The sequence below is a fragment of the Mustela lutreola genome, chromosome 12, assembly GCF_030435805.1.
Source record: "Mustela lutreola isolate mMusLut2 chromosome 12, mMusLut2.pri, whole genome shotgun sequence".
NCBI lineage: Eukaryota > Metazoa > Chordata > Mammalia > Carnivora > Mustelidae > Mustela > Mustela lutreola.
In genome coordinates, this window is record NC_081301.1 from 27009768 (window position 1) to 27030595 (window position 20828).

At 44.8% G+C, this 20828-nt stretch overlaps 1 protein-coding gene across 3 annotated transcripts in view; it reads left to right on the forward strand.

Moving 5' to 3' along the window:
• ABCA1 (ATP binding cassette subfamily A member 1) overlaps positions 1-20828 on the forward strand; it is a 128159-nt gene that overhangs the window by 17260 nt on the left and 90071 nt on the right. For all 3 annotated transcript variants that reach the window (XM_059143293.1, XM_059143292.1, XM_059143294.1), the window contains exons 2-5: positions 3716-3879; positions 12980-13073; positions 17097-17238; positions 18568-18686. In XM_059143293.1, the coding sequence (XP_058999276.1) occupies positions 3814-3879; positions 12980-13073; positions 17097-17238; positions 18568-18686 (421 nt within the window). In that variant the 5' untranslated portion in view covers positions 3716-3813. The remainder of the gene's footprint in view (positions 1-3715; positions 3880-12979; positions 13074-17096; positions 17239-18567; positions 18687-20828) is intronic.

Here is a 20828-nt window from a genome sequence, read left to right on the forward strand (position 1 = left end):
GTTAGCCAGGCTGACAGTACTGGGAGAAAGGGTTTCTGGGACAGAGAACACACCGAGGAGTAGGAGAGAGTTTGACCCATTCAGAGCTTGTAAGCAGTTTCTTCTGGGCAGGGTTTGGGAGGTGGGGAGCAGTGTGAGAGGAGTAGGAGTCATCAGGGAGACTGGCTAAACCATCATACGGAGTGGACCTCGTCCTCAGGGCGGTGGGGAGCTGACAAAGGCTTCTGAGAGGGGGATAGCATATGTGGATACACAATTCATCCATCCAACAACTGCAGCTGCTTTGTGATAAATGGATGGGAGGGGACAAGACTGGAGGCAGGGACACCAGTGACGTGGCTGCTGTGGCCACCCAGGAGTGGGATGAGAGTGGCCTATTGACTGGCGGTGATTGTGAAGTAGGACCCTTTCCAGCCAGTAACTGGAAATGTGCATAAGGGCAGAAGCAAGAGTGGGACTAACTTTGAAATATTGAGAAATCTAGTACATAGTACTGCATTCTTCTTGGTTTTGGTTTGTTTGTTCACTTCCTTGGAAAACTAATGTAGAAATATCCCTTTGGCTTCAGTTACCTGAGCAGGGCGTTTTGGGCATTGCCAAACCCTCCTCTGTGGACAGAGTTGCTCTGATCGCTGTGTTCTGAAGTGGGAGGAGGGAATTACACAGAAGGCCAGGGCCATGCCAAGTTGCGAGGGGCATTTGGGAAGAGAAGCCTGTCTGTGTGCACCCAGCGAAGCCAGAGCAGAGTCTCCAGTGCTGCTTTGGGCTACTTCTTCCTGACAACCTTCTCTCTATGTCTCTTGGAGGGTCCCTGGGCCCAGAACCCTTGTCTGGAGATCCAGAAACTCTACTTAAAGGAAAAGAGTCCCCAAAAAAACCTCTTCCTGGCCTTTCTCAATTCATGAACACTCTATCGAGGTGTGTCTTATTTTCTGCTGAGATTTCCCCCTCAGATTAGGGGGGGGGGGTCTGTGCTCGGGTTTGACCATGGGGGTCTCTAACACTAGGCTATTCAGATTTTGTCTTTCCTACCTGGCCCCTACTACCTTTCCTGAAACCCATGATGGTTTTGCTAGAAATAATGGAATAGAAATAAATGTTTGGACAGGACATAACCATTTCTCTGTTAGAAGGTACTGATAGAACAGACAAAAGTGAGGAGAAGGGAACTCATTTCTTTGGCATTTACAGTGTGCCATGTACTGTGTCAGGAACTTATTTATATTATCTTATTTAGTCTTTGAACACTCATGCAAGGTAGTTATTGTCATCTGCATTATTTTGATGGGGGAAATTAGTGCCCATAGAGTATAAAGGCTTGGCCAAGGGCCCATAGTTGGGAAGCTGGGGTTACTCCCTATTGGGGCTCTTTCTGCTAAGTTAATTGTCCTTTTGAAATTACAAACTTGCATTTCAACCTCCTCACTGTTACTTTGGGGATCTGAAAAGATTCCTGTAGCTTCTAAATCAACTAAGTAATTTCTGGAGGGCAGCTTTTGCATGAGAAAAACCTAGCTAATTGTTTATTTCAGTGTTTCTGGAATGCAGGCCCTATGCTAGGCCACTTACAAAACAATTTGGGATTACAAACATGTCTCACAGTCCCATTCTAGCTCTCAGTGCCTGGGAGGTCAGTTGACATCTTTAAACAATCAAATTGCCAACAGAACGGATGAATTGCTGGTTTAACTCTTCTTTCTGGGGTGAGAAATTTGAGGAGAGGGTCCATGTCCTAGAGATTTGCTGAGCAAATGATAAAGAGAAAAAAGAGGTCCTAAAGCTTGAATATTTGGGAGGAATTCCCGATTTGTCTGGTTGTCAATGAATGAATTAAAATACAGGGACACTTGGGTGGCTCAGTCAGTTAAGCCGCTGCCCTCGGCTCAGGTCATGATTGCAGGGTCCTGGGATTGAGTTCCACATCTGGCTCCTTGCTTGGCAGGGAGCCTGCTTCTCTCTCTACCTCTACCTGCCACTCTGCCAGGTTGTGTGCGCGCTCGCGCTCTCTCTCTCTCTCTGACAAATAAATAAATAAATAAATCTTAAAAAAAACCCAACAACAACATAATGTAATAGTAGGGTCACTCTTTCTTCTTTGACACTGAAAACTCCCTCCAATCTCTTATCTTCTCTGGAGGTTTTGAATGCAAGTCCTTGAAGGGTAAGTGACTAAAGAGTAAAATCCTGCTAGAGGTTGATCTTTGCATTGAGATCTCATTTGGACTCAACAGATTTTTATTTTTATATTTTTTCAAAGATTTTATTTATTTATTTGACAGAGAGAGATCACAAGTAGGCAGAGAGGCAGGCAGAGACAGAGAGAGAGAGAGGAGGAAGCAGGTTCCCTGCCGAGCAGAGAGCCCGATGAGGGGCTCGATCCCAGGACCCTGAGATCATGACCTGAGAGGAAGGCAGAGGCTTAACCCACTGAGCCACCCAAGCGCCCCTGGACTCAAATTTTAGTCCAATACTTGGTTTTGTATCCATAGGTAGTCACTGCATTCGTTCTTTTTGCTATTTGTTCCTCATGCCTAATCTACCACTCCCACCTCCCCCTCCACTCGGGGCCACCATGATAAACTGAGCTATTTAGAAGTAAAGCTGGTTTCTGAGCAAGAGTTCGTGACTACGGAGGGCCCGCAGAGCCTAGCTTTGACTGTGTGTCCCTCCCTTCTTCTTCCACCTTTATTTATTTATTTATTTATTTATTTATTTTTACTTTCTGCCCCTTCTCCAACTTTAATTTTAGTACAGGTGCTTAGTATAAATTCCAGCATTTAATAAATACAGTTGTTGAGGGGCAGCCGGGAAACATAGAATGTTGTATCCCCCGTTTATGAGAACCATCCCTTCTCCCACCACAGGGAAGCAGTCCCCGCCGTGGTACCCGTGGCCCCTGATGCGGCGGAGCCGGGCCGGTGCGCAGGCGCGGGCAGAGCAGCCTGGCCGTAAGCAGGCGCAGGTGGAGCAGAGCCAGAGCGTGCATGTGTCTGGACAGCGGGAGCTTGCTGCTCTCACCGGTGATGCTCTCCGCCTGCGTTCGCTGACTTGTTTCTCCACGGAGTGTTGTTTTCTTTCCACAGACACACAGCGCCGGGATTGGCCCCATCATCTGGGAACCAGGTGTCAATGACACTTTCCCGGTGTTTCCTCAGGGTCTTCTCCCATGCACTGTGGCTTTCCAGATTGGGAAACTTGCTTTCTCGATGGTGCCATTTATCATTTGAAGGACACAACTGTGTGGCCAGATGAAAATGTACCCCACAGCAGATTTTCAAGGAATAGCAGAAATTACTCCAGATTCGAGGCAAAGTTTATAACCGCGGCTAACATTTTATCAGAAGGGAGGCATTTTCTTAGGGGTGGCGGGTCTCTGGGATTCCCATATGCCATTTCCAACCTCAGTGTTTTGACCCAACACTTGAGTTTGTTTTCATAAGGGCATTTTTCAATCCCAGACGATCACAGCCATGGAGCTAAAATGATTAGAATTATAATGACTAGCTTCCAGGCGGCTGCTGGAAAGCCTCCAGAATTTGGGTTTACAGGAAAACCCTGAAGCCAGAAGCTGGGCACTCGGGACTTCCTGAGAGCAATGAGGATGCCCATCCGGGTCCTGAGGTTTAAGGTGAGGGGGCTGGAGCAGCAGCCCTCCCTGGCGTCTGGCTTTGGAGCAGCAGCTGATAGCGCTCTCCCCTCCTGCTTTATCTTTCAGTTAATGACCAGCCACAGCGGCCCTGCCGTGAGTTGCGGCCACTGCCTCCACGGGCTCCTGAGCCACACGCATCTGCTGGGGGTGCTAGCAGCGGTAACATGGCTTACTGGCCTCAGCTGAGGTTGCTGCTGTGGAAGAACCTCACTTTCAGAAGAAGACAAACAGTAAGCCTGGGATTCTCCGATGCGGGGTGGTGGGTTGGGGTGGTGGTGGTGGGGGCAGTGTTCTCTCTTGCTTTTCTTCATGGTTTAGAGTTAGGGGTGGGAGGAAGGAGGAGAGGGAATCCTCTCGGTTTTCTCAAAGGGACTGGATGACTCTGGCCCTGGTGGGCACAGGTCCATGTGGTCCTGAAGTAGCTCTATTGCTTATCAGAGAGGGAAGATTAGGAGCCAGGCAGAAACGTTAGCTTTAGTGTGTGCTAGTGCCCAGGCATGGGTTCTGACCTCTGGAATCTGTCACAGAGTTGCCTCTGAGCATCCCACTCTTTCCTTTTACTGCAGCCCTGGGGGTCTGTTGGCTCTGCGAGAGCACCCAAGGCCCCATCTGTTTCTGGGAGGTGAGTTAAGTAAGTTAAGGGCCCAGCTCCTGTAGAGACTGGTTCTCGTGGACTGTCTCAGCTCTGACTGTAAGCCAGGAGGAATGTAAAAATGAGATTTGTTTGATTTCTGTGGAGGTTCTAAGCCATTCATTTCCTGGATGGGACATAGAACTCTTTGCGTAATCCTGAGAAGATCATCTTTAATGCTCGGGTGAATGGTATTTTTACACAGAGGAAGGGGAAGGCTGTGAGGCATGGTGAATTCCCTGAAGCCCAGACATTAGCTCTTGGCTTGTCTAGCTCCAAACACTCTTGGACACTCCATTTAGGTGTCCTGGGTTTAGCTGTACGGATCTGTAGTTGGCCTCTTTTTTCTCTTTTCTTTAAAGAGACATTTATTTATTTCAGAGAGAGAGAGAGATTGCCCGCAGAGGCTGGGGGAAGAGGGAGAGGGAGAGAGAATCTTAAGCAGAACCCCTTGCTGAGCGCCGAGCCCAACATGGGTGTCTCTCTCTTATGACCCTGAGAGCATGACTTGAGCCATAATCAAGAGGCAGATAACCAACCGACTGAGCTGCCCCTGTAGTTGGCTTCTAAATCTGTTTCCCGCCTTGCCTTTTTTTCTGAGTTCTAAGCCTGTATCCCTACTGAGCTATCTTTTTTTTTTTTTTTAAAGATTTTATTTATTTATTTGACAGACAGAGATCACAAGTAGGCAGAGAGGCAGACAGAGAGAGAGGAGGAAGCAGGCTCCCTGCTGAGCAGAGAGCCCGATGCGGGGCTCGATCCCAGGACCCCGGGATCATGACCTGAGCCGAAGGCAGAGGCTTTAACCCACTGAGCCACCCAGGCGCCCCCCTACTGAGCTATCTTAACTAGGCTTAACAGGTCTATAACCAAAAGGATAACCAAAATGATCATCTTTCTTAGACTCAAAGTACCATAAGAGACCTTTGAGAGAACTTAGTGTTTCTCAAACTAGCATAATGCTTAGACCTTCTTTAAAGAACAGAAGTATCAAGGTCTCCTTGTGTTCATGAAATTTCTTTTTTATTGTAATGTTATTTAAATGTGTACACATGTGAAACCTCTGTACTTATAGGTCATTACACAACCATACAACCCGTTCATACTTACAAAGGAAATGCAAACAAAATTGCAAAACCAATACAATCCAATTCACATTGTTAATATAGTAAGACAGCTGCCTGGACTGTCTATATTACTTTGTGCTAATGATTCCATTCTTCAACCACTTTTCTAGTGACCTTCATTTGATGTCATTTGGCTTTCAGTTGGTCCAATCTCATCATTTATAAATTGCGTCTGCATCTGTTCCTTTCTCATTAGTCTGCTATAATTATATTGGTGCCAACACAATCACAGACACAAATACAAACTTGGGCTTTGAAATCTTGTGCCAGAAGTAGTTATAAAGTAGGCATTCAGAAAATTCAGTTATGTTTATTTGAATTTGTTTAGATGACCATTGCAATGAAAACAGAAAATTGTTTAAAATCCTCACAAAGGCCTCATATTTAATCTCTCAGGAGTATGTATTATAGTCTGAGAAACAATGATTTTTATTTTTTAAGTCCTTAATGTTACAGGTAGGGATTTGAATCTTAAGGTCACTAGCTAGAGAGTGGAAACTAGAATCTATGTATCTTATCTGTCTTGGTGATAATTGTAATCATAAAATATAACATATTATTATATAATATAATAAAAGCAAACACTTAGAACGAGTTTCCATGTGCTAAGCACTTAAGTGGGTTATTAATTGGTTGAATTCTTTAGAACCCCATGAAATACTGTTTTTTCCTTGTGCTGTATCTGGGGTACTTGAAGTACAGAGAGAGATTAAGTAATCAGTCTGAGGTCCGCACCACTGGTCAGGAGCAAATGCAGGCAGGGTTCAAATCTAGATGACCTGACTTTAGCATTGGTGCTCTAAATCACTATGCCAAATTGCTTTTCAGTAGTATCATTATTTTTTCTATTTTCAGTCTCAAAATCTTGACATTTCTGGCTTTTTCCTTGCCTCTGCCCCTGTTTCTCATAGCTGTTCCCAGGTCTTGGTGTTTCCAGGTTCTGTGTTTTCATCACCTGTCCTGACTTCTTAACTACTGCCTCTTCTCATCCTGGTGGCAGCAGGTCACATGATGGGGAACTGTCTCTGTCATAGTATGTCCATTAGCCACTGAGAGATGGAAAGAATAGTATTATCTTAGCAATGAAAGTGGGGCTCTAGGGTAGTCCGGCATAGACCTCTCATTTTACAGATAAGAACACTGAGACGCAAAGCAGAGAAGGGATTTCCCCAACATCAAAGCAAGGACTCAGGAGCACAGGGGCCTGGAATAAGAGATGGGGTTGGGCTATCCAGACTAGTCTGGAGCTTGCTGCTTCTAGCTTAGTATTGCTTGTGGGTTTAAAAAGTTAGGATTGGAGAGATAGGCAGGCTTAGTCAAAGGCGATTTGTAATCGTATGGAAGTTTTTGTTGGGGGAAGTAAAGATACAGCATCCTGACTCAAAAGGGATTTTCTAGGTGATACAGCACAAGCCTACTGGCTTGTCCTTCTTCCCTTCCTGATATCTAAAGAAAATATATTTTGCTGAACCAGAAAAAAAGGTGGTTTACTTCAGGTTACAGATGCTTAGATTGTCAGAGCTAGAAAGATCTGACCTGCCCCTTGTCCAGTTCATGGAACTTGGAATTCCAGGCAGCGGGGCAGGGGTCGAGAGTGGGTTAATCATGGAAGGAACACCAGAACCAGTTTCTTGGTGGCCCTACAGGCTTTTTTTTTTTTTTTTTTTTGGACTTTGCTTTGTATGCATTCAAAGTTTAATGCCCATGGATCTTAAGCTACTTCCCAACCCACCTGGCTTGGATTTCTGGATTATTTTTGAGACAGTGGGACCTGTTAAGGGTTTTGGTACCACTTTGTTAGCTCACATAGTCAGAACCAACCCTGTCCACTAGACAGGGGAAGAAGCTCCATGGCAATTCTTGCCTACAATGTGTGGAAAACCATTGCTTATTTCCCATTTTCTCAGATCCTAGAGTATACACCCTCAGGCCTAGAGCCTGGCACCCAGGATATGCTGAAAACACATTTGCTGAACGAGTGGTGAGTGTGTCCAGTGGGCCATCAGTTTGCAGGTCTCAAGGAGGCTCCTCTGTTGTAGAGGCCTTGTGTCCTCCTGCCGGGAAGAATGTTTGAAAGCTGGGTGCTGAACAGTACACCCCAGAATAGCCCCGTGGAAAGCCAGCATTTGCCCTTTCTCTCTGTCTCCTTGTTTGCTGATGAATCCTGGGGACCTCTCTTGTGCCCCCAATTATGCCCTTCATGGGGACCATCAACCAGGGTTAGCTTTCCGTTGTTGCTGTTAGGCAAAGAATACACTAAGTTACGAAAGTTGGGGGCAAAGCTCAGTTTGGGTTCAAAGTAACGGTTAACTTGTGTGGGTGGCAGTCTTGCAGCACAAACAGGGCTTGGGACAGGAAGGGCGAGGGGCTTCAGAGTTCTCAGGATCCTCCTCTAGTTTCAGGCTGAGCCAAAGGCCAAGGTCCCATGGAACAGATGGGAGTGTGGGGCCATATGGCCTCTCTCTTGTGCCTTTGCTATTTATTGTCTCTGTGAGATCTGATTAGTCATGTGGCTGGGAAAATAGGTAATTCTAATTTTTGCATGGAGTATCAGTATTTGGACATTGGTTAATGACAAGGAATAAACAAATAAATAAAAATTAAAACTCCTCATTTAAAAGCCATTAGAGAATTTTCCAGGGCAGATGAAAAATTTCTACATTCCCTTCCCACTTCCAGTTCCAGCTGATGAATTTCTTCCTTGTCCTTGTTCCTGGGCTGGTAGTGATGGTTCAAATCCAGATAGTAATTCTGATTTCTATTCAATTTTAATTCAGGTCTACTTCCAGTGTGGCCACCATGTGCCTCAATGGCTGAGGGAAACTCACTTCTCTTGAGTTTTAGTTTCGTATTCTGTGGAATTAAGAAAGTTAGAACCCATAGTCATTTATTATTTCATTTGAATACATATTTACGGAGCACCTACTACATGTGGGGGAGTGTGTTGGGTGTGTGGTGAAGAAGTGGACAGACACGATCCTTGTCCTCACAGAGCTTACTGTTCAGTGAGGGAAGCAGATACGAGACTCATGATCCCAGAAGTAAAAATAAAATAATAATCTATATCAGGTGTTAGGAAGACAATAAATCAGACACACTGTGGCACTGTGTTAGATACCACAAGGCTATGGGTAGGGACTTAATTTAGGATGGAACATTATGACAGGTAAGCCAAGAGCTCTGAACATAAAGCTGGGGAAGATCAGGAGCTCAGAGATGAGGAGCACCATATTCCTAGAGAGACAGAAGGTATGATGGCCATGAGACCCAATGTGTGCTCCTGAGTCAAGGAACAGAAAAGCCGGTGGCTCTGGTGGGGTGAATGAGGACTGGCTAGGGATGAGTTGGGGACTGGCAGGGCCAGATCATGCCTGGCATTGGAGCTGGGAAGGGCAGTTGAATTTTATTTTATGTGCAAAAGAAGTCTCTGAGGTAGATGGGTCATGATTGTGAGGGTCGGATTGTGTGGTCCTTGGCACTGAAGGGACTTGAGTGACAATAAGCCAAAGGAGACAATTGTAATCATCACTTGTATATGTACCATTTTATGTTCTGTTTTCTGCTTTCATTTAACGTTATTTGGTGTGTATAATCCCATGTTTTCAAATAATCTTCATCGTTATAATACTGATTTTTGATGTGTAGACTGTGTTTTATAGTTTTGAAATGCTTTTATATCCATTATTTTCTTAAGTTTCAAAGCAGTTCTGAGAGACATGCATTAAAATTTCTGTTTCACAGGTAAAGAAAGTATTGTGACTTAGGAAGTTAGCAAGAGAAGGATCTTTTGGCCCAAAATCTACCATTGCAGGATGCCACTGACATTCCTGGTAGTTTATAGTAGTTTTAATTTGATAAATTCATACCCTATTGCCAACATTTGAATGCTTATTTATTAACTCTCTGGACCTCAGTGCCCCCATCTGTAAAATGAATGCAAAAGCACATTGGGGGGGGGGCACCTGGGTGGCTCAGTGGGTTAGGTCGCTGCCTTCGGCTCGGGTCGTGATCTCAGGGTCCTGGGATCAAGTCCCACATCGGGCTCTCTGCTCAGCAGGGAGCCTGCTTCCTCCTCTCTCTCTCTGCTTGCCTCTCTGCCTACTTGTGGTCTCTCTCTCTGTCAAATAAATAAATAAATAAAATCTTTAAAAAAAAAAAAAAGCACATGGGGGTCACTAGAGCTGGGTTCAACTGCTAGTGCACTCTATTACGAGGTTATGGGTGATAACCTCTCTAAATCTTAGCTTCATGGTAACAGTTCATCCTATCTCAGTTATTATGAAAATTAAATATTAGAGATGAGATACCTAAAAATACCTGGTATACAGTAGGTGCTCACTCTTGGCTGTAAATATTATAATTCATGTTACTTCTGTGGAACCAGTTGATGTTTTGTGACCTTGCCACTGAATGCGGTCATTTCCCAGCTGGGTCACCTGCTCTGTCAATGCCATGTGGCCTCTGGAGTTGGGCAGAACTAGCAGTTAATCCTAATTCTGCCTCTGTCTCCATTACTTACCCCTCCTTGGGCTTTAGCCTTGCCACACATAAAATGGGGACAATAATGGCTCCTATATCACAAGGTTGTTTGGAGGATTGAATGAAATAATCCATATGTAATGTGCCTACTACATATTGGACTCTAAATAAATAAATGATAGCTACTATTTATCCTAAATGTACAAATATTAGCTTCTGAGTGCCAAGGTTGGTAACTTATTCATACTCTTCATTTAATTTTGTTTTTGTTTTTTTCTGAGTTCATTATTCTTTTCTGACTTCATTCACAGCCCATTTTTTAAAATGGCATAATTGTTTGTTAATATTTGTAAGTGATTTTATTTAGCTGTATGCTTGTAACATACAATTTTGTGTTCTGGTTTTTTCACTTAATATTACATGGTTAATAGTGTCTGTGTTTCGTAGATGTAATGACAGTGTAATACATTGTCCAGTAGGTGTACTGTAATTTAATAATTTCCCCAGTGTTGTGCAACTAAGTTGTTTCCAATATTTTGCAATTATAGGGTTTCAGTGGATGAATAACTTCATGTATATAGCTTTTTGATATTTTAAATTCAATTCTGTAGGATGGCTTCCTATACATATTATTTGGTCACAGGGGATAAACATGTCTTTTTTTTTTTTTTAAAGATTTTATTTATTTATTTGACAGAGAGATATCACAAGCAGATGGAGAGGCAGGCAGAGAGAGAGAGAGAGAGAGAGAAGCAGGCTCCCTGCTGAGCAGAGAGCCCGATACGGGACTCGATCCCAGGACCCTGAGATCATGACCCGAGCCGAAGGCAGTGGCTCAACCCGCTGAGCCACCCAGGCGCCCCGATAAACATGTCTTTTGACTACATATGGCCAAATTGCTTTCCGAGAGGGCTCAACTGATGTATATTTCCATCTTTATTCTTTTATAAACTTCAATTCATTCTCTTTCTCAACATTTTTTAAGACTTTCTGTGTGGCAGGCTTAGTGAGAAGAAAGTGACGGTGTGGGAGAAAGTCCTTTTTAAATAGGGCCCCTGCTGTGCCAAGTGCTGGTGAAGGCAGGGTTTACCTGGGAGACTCCAAGGAGGGACTTCCAACTCTGCTGGTAGAAGAGACCAAATGTCATTTGAAAGCTTGGAGATTTCAATATGTATGGCCTCTTTGGGATTATGTATAGAAATATTAGGAAGTACAGCCATGTCTTTGGTCTTGGAGACCCCATTGACAGCATACTTTCTTCCAAAGAGAGACCCATTTATACCTCCCCATCTCTCCTCCCCCCATGTTGCTGTGTGGTATCAAATAGTATAAATTATTCTTCATGGTTATATGATAGCAGTGGATTTTTGTTCCATTCAAGAAGTAATAACATGCTTATTATGGAAGATTTAGGAAACACAGGGATGTATTTAAAAAAAAAAATCACTTGTGTTTTTATCACCCCAGGACATCTACTATTATCATCTTTGTATTTCCTTCCAAAAAGAAGATTTAAAAAAGAGTTTAATGGGTAATCATATCAAAGGTCTTTGGAAATTAAAAGTGGGTTATTTAAAATACCAAAATGCAATAGCAAATGATAAACAAAAAAGCAAAAACACTCTGAAGTACCAGCAAGAGCAGAGAGTTTCATTAATTATGATCTATTCACAGTATGGAATATCAAAGTGGCCATTAAAATCCATCTTTTAAGAAAATATTTTATGTCATGGAAAACACCCCCAATTATAATGTTAAATGAAAAAGGAAAATGAGAAATTATATGTACTGTATGATGCAGTTTTGTAGGTAAAAGTATTCATGTATGCCTAGAAAAAAAGATAAAAATATTAATAGAGGGCATTGTTAGCTCAGTTTATTAGGAATTGTCTTTGGAAAGTAGGATTAAGGGTGATTTGTATTTACTTTTTTCTACTTTTTTAGAATTTTTTAATTTCAAGTTTTCCATAATAAAAATATATGGACTTAAAGATCAAGGGAAAAAAATTCTGTTTGAAAAAAAAAAAGGGAGGATTTCAGGCCAGTGTTCTATTGACTTTGTGGCTCTGCAGCCACAGTTATAATTACTCTTAACCACAAGGCCCCGTGACTCTTCTGGGCTCTTTGGTGTTCATCCTAATTAGAACCTTAGGATCTAGAAATGATGGGAATGGAAGAGGTGAGAGCTTCAGGAAGTGAAGCTAGTTTTCTGAACACCCCTGGTTCAATTAAATTATGCCTAAAGATTTCCATACTGTCCCTGGGCTTATTTATCCCTTGGCAACTCACCAAGGCAGGGTTTAGGTTTAGAGACACCACATTGTTTCAACCAGAGTGGATCATGCTCACCAGTAAGTTTAATGATCTTCTAACCCACTGGAGAATATGGTACTGAGACCTTGCTAGACAGGGAAGAAGAACTTTGCACTTTTCTCAGCTCTTTGCAGTCCTGGAGGCACAAAGGTTGATATGGAACCCTGTGTCAATTTCCATTGTCCTTTGGTGCCTTCTTCTCAGCCCAGTGTGTGTGTAGGGGGGCACCTTTGTGTGCAGTTAAAGGTGCAGAGGTGGTGTGCTGAGCACAGCAGTTTGCCCCGCCCCCTCCTTCCACTAAGGGTCCTTCCTTACCTGATATAGCTCCTAGGGCTGGGAATACGAAGCTGACTCAGTGCTTGCCTTCAGAGTGCTCCTGTTGCCGGAAGTGGCCAGTGATAGATGATTTCAGGATGGAGGAAAAGGCTCTGGGAGGAAAATGCATGGGTTACTGTTACAGGAGAAGGGTTTCTCACTCAGCCTGAGATTTTAATAAAGGAAATGGTGTTGGAGTATTCTGTAGAATGGATAGTAAGTAATGAGCCAGAGGAATTAGGATAGGAGGGGTTTCCCTTTCTTATGGAGAACACAGAGGTATGGAATAGTATGCTATGAGAACTGCCAACAATTCAGGTGTTGTTGAAGCTGGGAGAGTGGTGGCAGAGGCTGGAGGGGCCATCAGTTGTTTAATTAACAACTGTGGATTTCCCAAAGGCGAGTAGAGTTAAGCATCCATGTTATTTTTTAAATGCACAGTGCTCTGTTTTATTTCCCTCTCAGTGTCAGCTGTTGCTGGAAGTGGCCTGGCCTCTATTTATCTTTTTGATCCTGATCTCCGTTCGGCTGAGTTACCCACCCTATGAACAACACGAATGTAAGTACTGAGCAGCCCGCTGGAGAGTCTACTGGCACATGACATCCAGGAGTGGGTATAGACTACATTTGACCTGTTCCAAGACACTATCTTTAGGAAACACTGCACATGGTTTGGAATAGAAACGCTTCCAATTTTTTGATAAGGTGTGACCTCAGGAAACCATTTTAGTCCTAGCCAATGGTAATAACAGTAATTATAATAAAAGCCAACATCTGTTTCATACATTTTAGATCATGAAAGTAAAAGCTTACTGATAAGTCAGAGGATGGTGATTAAAAGAGCCCCCTGAGGCCGTGCCTTAACTCAGTTGTCATCTGGACCTGCCAGGTTTTTTTCATGTCATTATGTCTTAATTGCACAGTTGTAAATCAGGGAAACATATCATTTTAAACAGCGTTTGTATAGAATTGCTCAGATTGAGCATTATGATTTCATTGGATTGTTGTAACAACCTTGTACAGTAGACCCTCATTGTTAGCATTTACTTTAATTTCTTGATAAGTAAATTGGGGTTCCAAAAATTTCAGGGAGTTGCCCGAGGTCACACATCTAATAAGTGACTCAAATGAAATCGAGCCCTGATCATTTGGCTCCTGGGCCTGTATTTGGATGATGGCCGGTAGAGTGCAGAAAATAGTAGAAAATAGAAAGTAGTGGCTAAGAACACAAGCTCTTCATGTCAGGTGACCTGGGTTTGAATCCTGGCTTCGACACTTAGTAGGTATATCACCCTGGGCAAGTGACATCGCTTCTCTGTACCCGAGTGTCCCAAATTCTATCAAAAAGGAACGACAACAACTATCCCACATGGTTGTCCTGAGTGTCGTTCTGTCATCACCATCTTCGTCTCCTGGCTCTGCTCATTGGATGGACTGTCTGCAGAAATGTGCCTGTTTGAAGGGTCAGCATTTATGTGGGAGGTTTCCCTGGGACCTCTGTTCCATTGCTTCCATGTCTTTTCCTACCATTAGCTAGCTCCGCTCACAGCCCGCCAACTGCACCGGCTTTTGCCAGGATACTGTTCTTCATGGAGGAGATGGGGTTAGGGTCACCTTTTAATTGTGTTCTTATCCTGGTCCCAAGTCTCACACAGCACACACTGGTAGTTATTTACCTGCTAATTTGCTAATATAGCATATACATTTTCAAGTTTTAAAAAAACCCCTAAATCCACAAAACCTCCAGAACATCCTACTACATGCGATTTTCTGATTTTGCCAGAAACGAAAAGAGCATAAAATGAAATATACACTCAATTTGTGGACCTGGAAGGGAATTCTGCTTTCTCTTTTGGTGCCCCAAAGATTAATGAACAAATGCTTATTTGATTTTATTTTAGCATTACCCTAAGCTTCACTGAAGTACAGTTTTAGGGAAAACTCAGCCTTTTTATCGGCTAGGCGATGCTCTCTCAGGAATGATCACAAGTAGGCAAGACAGTGTAGTGGAAATAATGCAGACCTTGGCATTAGACAAACTGAGGTTTGTTTGGATCCTTGCTACCCTGCTTGCTGAGGTCGTGATCTTGGGCATGCTGTTGAATTGTAACCCAGATCCCTCTAGATCTAGACTATAGATTCTAGGAAATGTGAAATTGCTATACTTAGAGAAGGCAGATGAGATTTTTTCTCCCACCTGTGCACGTCTTGTAACCTTACTTCCTATTCTCACCACCTTCTGGGGACCTAGCTAGAAGGGCAAAGAGCTAAGATGAAGCCTACAGAGGTGTCTTGTGCCTGGGAACAAAGGATTAGTGTATGATTGTTTTTCATAAATCTTACCCAGTTTGAGCAAGGGCCGTCACGGTCCTAGTCATTTCCCTGGGTCATGGGAGTCCTTTATGCTATTTGATTGTCATCCTGTATAACAAATGCCAGGTCCCCATACTGCTTTTTGCCGGGGTGGGGGGGCAAATCGGGTAGGACCCCACCTCTAGGAAAAGTCTTTGTTTTACTCCCCAAGGATTAGCTTGAAATACTTCCCCTCCACTGCCCAGTGCTGCCTGGACCAACATTACCCTATTTTGGCTGCCAGTATCTGCAGGAGATTCAAGAGAATCCCTTGATTCTTCAAGTATTTGGTTGGGTTACATAAGCTTTTCCCTGCATGAGGAGCAGCTGACCTAGGCTAGGGACATTGTTTGGTTTTCCTTGAACTATTAACAGGGAGATAAGGAGGTTAACTGAGTAAATGTTCAACAGGCCAGAGTCCCTGCTGAGGGTGCCCATAGTGATCAGATCTTGTTACATCCTTGCTCTGGAAGTTGCCTTTCTGGTTGCATTATGATAGAAGAAAAAGAAAAAAGGGATCCCACTGTTGGAACAGCAAAGGGTAGCACTCCCCGGCTGTGGCTTACTTTCTGGGGAGACTCTGTTAGCATATCTGCACAGAAAGAGTAAGATGAATAGAACAGGATTCCTGCTTTGGAGGAAGGTCATAGCTGTGGGGTAGAAGGAGTATTTCTGGCTGGACAGTGGCAGAGTGAGTCCTGTTGTAGGCTCACACCCAGAATGCTGCAGCAGTCCCGACAGCCTCACCACCGCACCCCCCACAACGGGGGCCTTTGCCCTGGGCCAGGCACTCTGCTCCCTGCTTTGCTTGTAAGAACTCACACAGTACTGCAGCTCTGTGGAGTTGACTATATTTCTATCACCATGTTCAGATGAGGAAGCTGAGGTAGGGGTTGAGTAACTTGGTCAAAGTTGCTACTTAGCAAGTTTTGGGGACCGGATATGAATCCTCCATAGATCTGACCCCAACCCCTGTAAAGCTACAGCTTTACAGCCCTTCCCCACTTAGAGCTATTGTTTTTAATGGCTATAAACTCTCAGGGTCACAGGTAACCCTGAGAATATGATGAAAGCTGGAGCCATGGCCTTTCTGTCCAAAGGAATTCACACATGCTTGGTCCTTTGGTTAAAAGCCCTGGTCCCAGAGCACATTTATCTTGAACCTCATTGGTGGCCCCTCTGGCTGCCTACCACACACCAAAGTGTGCCTCTGACACCTGGGACCCACCCATGTCCCCCACACCTGCTCTTTGTCAGCAGCTCCTCCATAATGAAGGGAAAGGACAGTGAGGAGGTGAGTTACGGGATGGGGCTCGTTGTTTGGGTGAGTGACAGAATAGCACTGACAACAAAGGTGGCTTCACAGATGACATCTGACCCCAAGTTAGCATGTTTATTAGGTGCCCTTGAAGAGCTTTTGAGCTGGCAGAGGAGGAGAAACCAGCAGAGGACAGAACCTGAGGGGACTGAGAAGAGTGAGCACAAGGGAAGCCTCAGATATAAGGGAAGGAACATGGATTGGGATCATGAAAATGTGGGTTCCACTCCCAGTCCTGCCCACTGACTTCTTGAGCATTTTTTAAGAAAAGATTTTATTTATTTATTTATTTGAGAGAGAGAGAATAAGAGGAGGGGAGGGACAGAGGGAGAGGGACAAGCAGACTCCCCACTGAGCAGGGAGCTGAACGTGGAACTTGAGCTCAGGACCTCAGGATCATAACCTGAGCTGAAGGCTGACACTTAACTGACTGAGCCACCTTGGCACCCCTCCTTGAGCATTCTTCACCTGCCACTTCATCTTGCTGTGGTTTCCTTAGAGCATGAAGGAATTGAATCAGGCCATTCCCGGGGGCCCTCCAGGTCTCTGGCAGGTGAGGCAGGCAGTGGAAGGTGAGGTAAGGGTTGTCAGGTACTTGCACATCAGGCAGTTACTGTGTGTGGTCTACTCTGCCCCTCGCATCACTTCCCCAAGGCTGAGGTCATGAACCCCATTCTACAGATGATGCAAGTAGATTAAGAACTTCTATCTGATGCCAAGTTTCCAGCTCAGGCTGGGATCAGTCCAGAGGTGGCAGGTGTCTGGGATGTGAGGAATGGGACAAACACGTTTGGGTTGGAGCAATGTGTGGGTGCAACCAAAAGAGATAAAGGAAGGTTCCTATCGAGTCCCGAAAATCGCCTCAAAGAATTAATGTTTCTCTTTGTGTTTTTCTTCTTCTTGATTTCATAGGCCACTTTCCAAACAAAGCCATGCCCTCTGCAGGAACGCTTCCTTGGGTTCAGGGGATTATCTGTAATGCCAATAACCCCTGTTTCCGTTATCCAACTCCTGGTGAGGCCCCTGGGGTTGTTGGAAACTTTAACAAATCCATGTAAGTACTATATCGGGTTTTCTTTCCAAACTTGTCAGTTAATACTCTTTCTTTCCTTCTCAACCTCTGGAGAATTTTGAAGGGTTCAATTTGAGTGAAGTTGCTTTTGTAAAGGTTTGAAGAATGAGGGCAGGGAGAATTGCTGCCAGGACCTAAGACTGTGGATCTCACTTTGGTGCATTTGAGGAGTAACAATATGTAGCTCTTATGACAATAAGGCTCCTGTGGTTGGGGGGTCATTCTTACAAAAACTGGTCAGAGAAGAGGGAGGCACAGCATGTCAGCTCTGTCCATTCATTATTAGCCTACTCACTTAGCACATTTCCTGTGCATCTGAACTGGCTGGTCTAGGCCCTGGGGGTGTTGGTACAGAGATAAGCACGGGAGGGGACCTGCCCACAAGCAGCTCGTAGCCCGGGCTGAGCGAATTTGTCCCTTTCCTTCCCGATTCACTCTTACTCTGTTACTCCCTGTCATACTGCGGTGTCCCAGTGTCCGCAGGTCTCTCTCTTCTGTGGTGTGAGTTCCCTGAGGGCCTGGATGTTTCTTCCTTGCTTTTATCTTCCTGGCTCCTGGGTCCAATACTGGACATAAACATGGGCTTAATAAGTGTTTGCTGATTGAGCCATTGAAGAGTCTTGGAATGCACGGAACCATGGCATGAGCTTGAGTGGACAAAGGACTGTAGGAGATGTATCAGGATAGTCCCGAGGAAGCTCTGCAGAGTCAGACGGGGCCACATTATAACGTCCATGGACCCTAGACTTTGTAGCTTTCAGGGGCCCTCTCCTTGCATCCAGAAATATTAAAAATTTTATTTGATAACTGTGTTGGTGTAAAGATGACTATAATCCAGGTTGGATTCATTATCATATATGTTCTTTCTGAATTTCTGGATTTCATTTTTTTCATTCTGATTTTAGAAGGTAGTAAACTTTTTTGTGGACCCTAAGAGCATCCTGGGCCCTAGGCACTGTGCTTATTGGGTCTCCTGGATAAGTTGGCCCTAGATATGTATGTGTGTAGGTGGGGGCGAGGTGGATATGAGAGCTTCCTGGATGGAGGCACATGGGCTGGGCCTTGAAGGGTGGTAGGATGTGATTGTGTGGACACACAGGAAGAGCATTTGGGGCAGAGATGGTGGGTGAGCAGGTAGGAGCCTGGGGCATTGGTGCACCTGGGTGTGGGGAGCAGTAGGAGTGGACCAGAGCTGGCCTGTGGAACACCTTGTAGCCAGGCGGGGACATATTTTCCTGACAGATACTTCCTTCAAGCAGAGAGGCAGCAGGTCTAACCAGGGCTTTTCTTCTTTTCTTGCACCCCCTACAGTGTGTCTCGCCTGTTCGCAGATGCTCGGCGGCTTCTTTTATATAGCCAGAAAGACACCAGCATGAAGGACATGCACCAAGTTCTGAGGACATTACAGCAGTTAGAGAGTTCCAGTTCAAGTAAGCAAAAGCCTTCTGTGCACTGGCTCAAAATTGGAAATTGACCTACACGGGGGTGAGAGGACAGCCCAGGTGCCCTCGCCCTTGCTCTTCAGTGCTTTCCTAGGGAGCTTTCCTCCTCAGTGGCTGGGCTGTCCGGCCTCTCAGCTTCTCTGCAGGAGGTATTTGAGAAGAAACTAGGAAGACAATGAATGTGCTGGCCTCCTCTGGGGAGACAAAACAGAAATCACCAGAGAGGAATGGCACAGGCCTGGCATTAGGGCAGTTGGGGGGTACGGGATGCTGCCAACTCCCCATTTTTTTTTTTTTTTGGAGTTGCCCGTATGGTTGCAGTGAATGGACAGATTTATAGACGAGGGATGCTTATGTGCACGTAAGAGCTATTAAAGTTGCAACTTGATATGGATAGGTGAAAGGTAAGCCTTTATTTCTAAAAGGGAAATGCAGTTCATCTTCCACCTAGTCATTTGATTTCGTGTTGATGGGCACTTGACTTCTGATCTTTTAAAAGTGAAGTCTTCATCTCTGATCTGGTTAAGTGCCCAGGGAACTCCTTGCCGGCCACTGAGGAAGTGTCCAAGGAGCAGGCATGGGCAAGGGCAGAAGTTATGGAACAGCCTGCTAGGCAGTGGCCAGCCAGGGGGACAGTCTCCTGGGCATGGGCAGTCACGGCGTGCCTGGTTTGTAGAGAATTTAAAAGCAGTAGTGAAGCTGACTAAAAGGGGTCTGCTTTTTGTCATCACCATGTACCGGTGATTCTAAACAATGTCAGTCATAAATTACTCTCCATCTTGGGCCAACTGCTGCTCTGCTCTAACCAGGAAAGTGCTTTTTACTTAGTTTGGTGTTTTAGGAGGGATGGGGAGGGTCAGCTTCTGCTGAAAAGCCTCACAGTATGGGACCCACTTGGCAAAAGAAGAAGGGATACAAAGTGCTAGACTTTCCACCAGACTTAGAGCCTTTTCTTGGGAAGACAGAACTGTGCTTTCCCTGGGCAAGAGAAGAGGCATTGAGCAGCATGGTGCCTGATGGGCTGTGGGTGGCAGGGAGCAGGTGTCACTTCCACTCAGAGAGAGGCCTGGCTGTGCTTGGGCTCCTGGGTTAGTTGCAATGAGCTCCTGGCTGAACCTCTCTGGGCTGCATGGCCTGGCCCTCTGGGTGCTCTTTCCTTGCCCTATAGGCCCCTGCTCTTGCACACACACCTCTGTCCCAGCATAGGACCCAGAGGTTGAAGCCACCAAAGTGTCTGTCCTTTCTGATCTGCAGGAGAGCCCCTGCCTGGCAGACCAGAGACAGAGCTGGGGTTATTTCTCCTACTGTGGAGATTTAGTGTGTCCCATAGGAAAGAGTGCTAGGGTATATTACTTTGTAGCTTTGTGACTTTGTGAATAAGTCTTTAGACCCCTTGAGGCTACTCTTCTAATCTGTAGAGTGGGGACAATAGGAAAACCTATCTCATAGGATTATTGTGAGGAACAGATGAGATAACACATGTAACTGCTTCAAAACAGCACTGGACACAGAGGAAGCACTTAGGGAACATGAGCTGTGATTATTTTGAAGAGGTGACTTCTTGGCCAAAACAGTTTACCTCTCTGAGCCTTAATGTCATCAGCTGTAAGATAAGAAAAACTTGCAATGTAGAATGTCAGACCTGGCACAGTGTCTGACACATAGTAGATGTCCGATCAGTGGGAACCACTATTATTCTTAGGTGTCAGTGAGGCATTCCTGAGCACCTGGCCTTGCCCTCCTGCCTCTCAACGTCATGGCTGGGGAAACCGACTAATGGATGGAGCCAAGTTTCAGATCTTAGTGGGGAGTTCTTTCCACACAGATCCATTTTTCTTCTTTGAGCAACTGGAGACATGAGTTAGGGTAGAGAAGGCAAGGCAAACCTGTGTCCAAAAAACTTTCTCGGCAAAGCTCTGACAAGAGGATCTCCTCTGATTTTGATTATATTATATCAATGCTTATTACTTATCTCTGCCTTCACCCAGTCCATTCCCATCTCTGCCCTGCAGCTCCTTCCTAAATTGCTCCCACCTTTCTTTGCCTGTCTTGCATCACTAAGCCAGGCCTCAGGCTGGAGGGAAATGCACAGAAATGTTGCTTCTTCCTAGGTGAAATCAGTAACTTTTT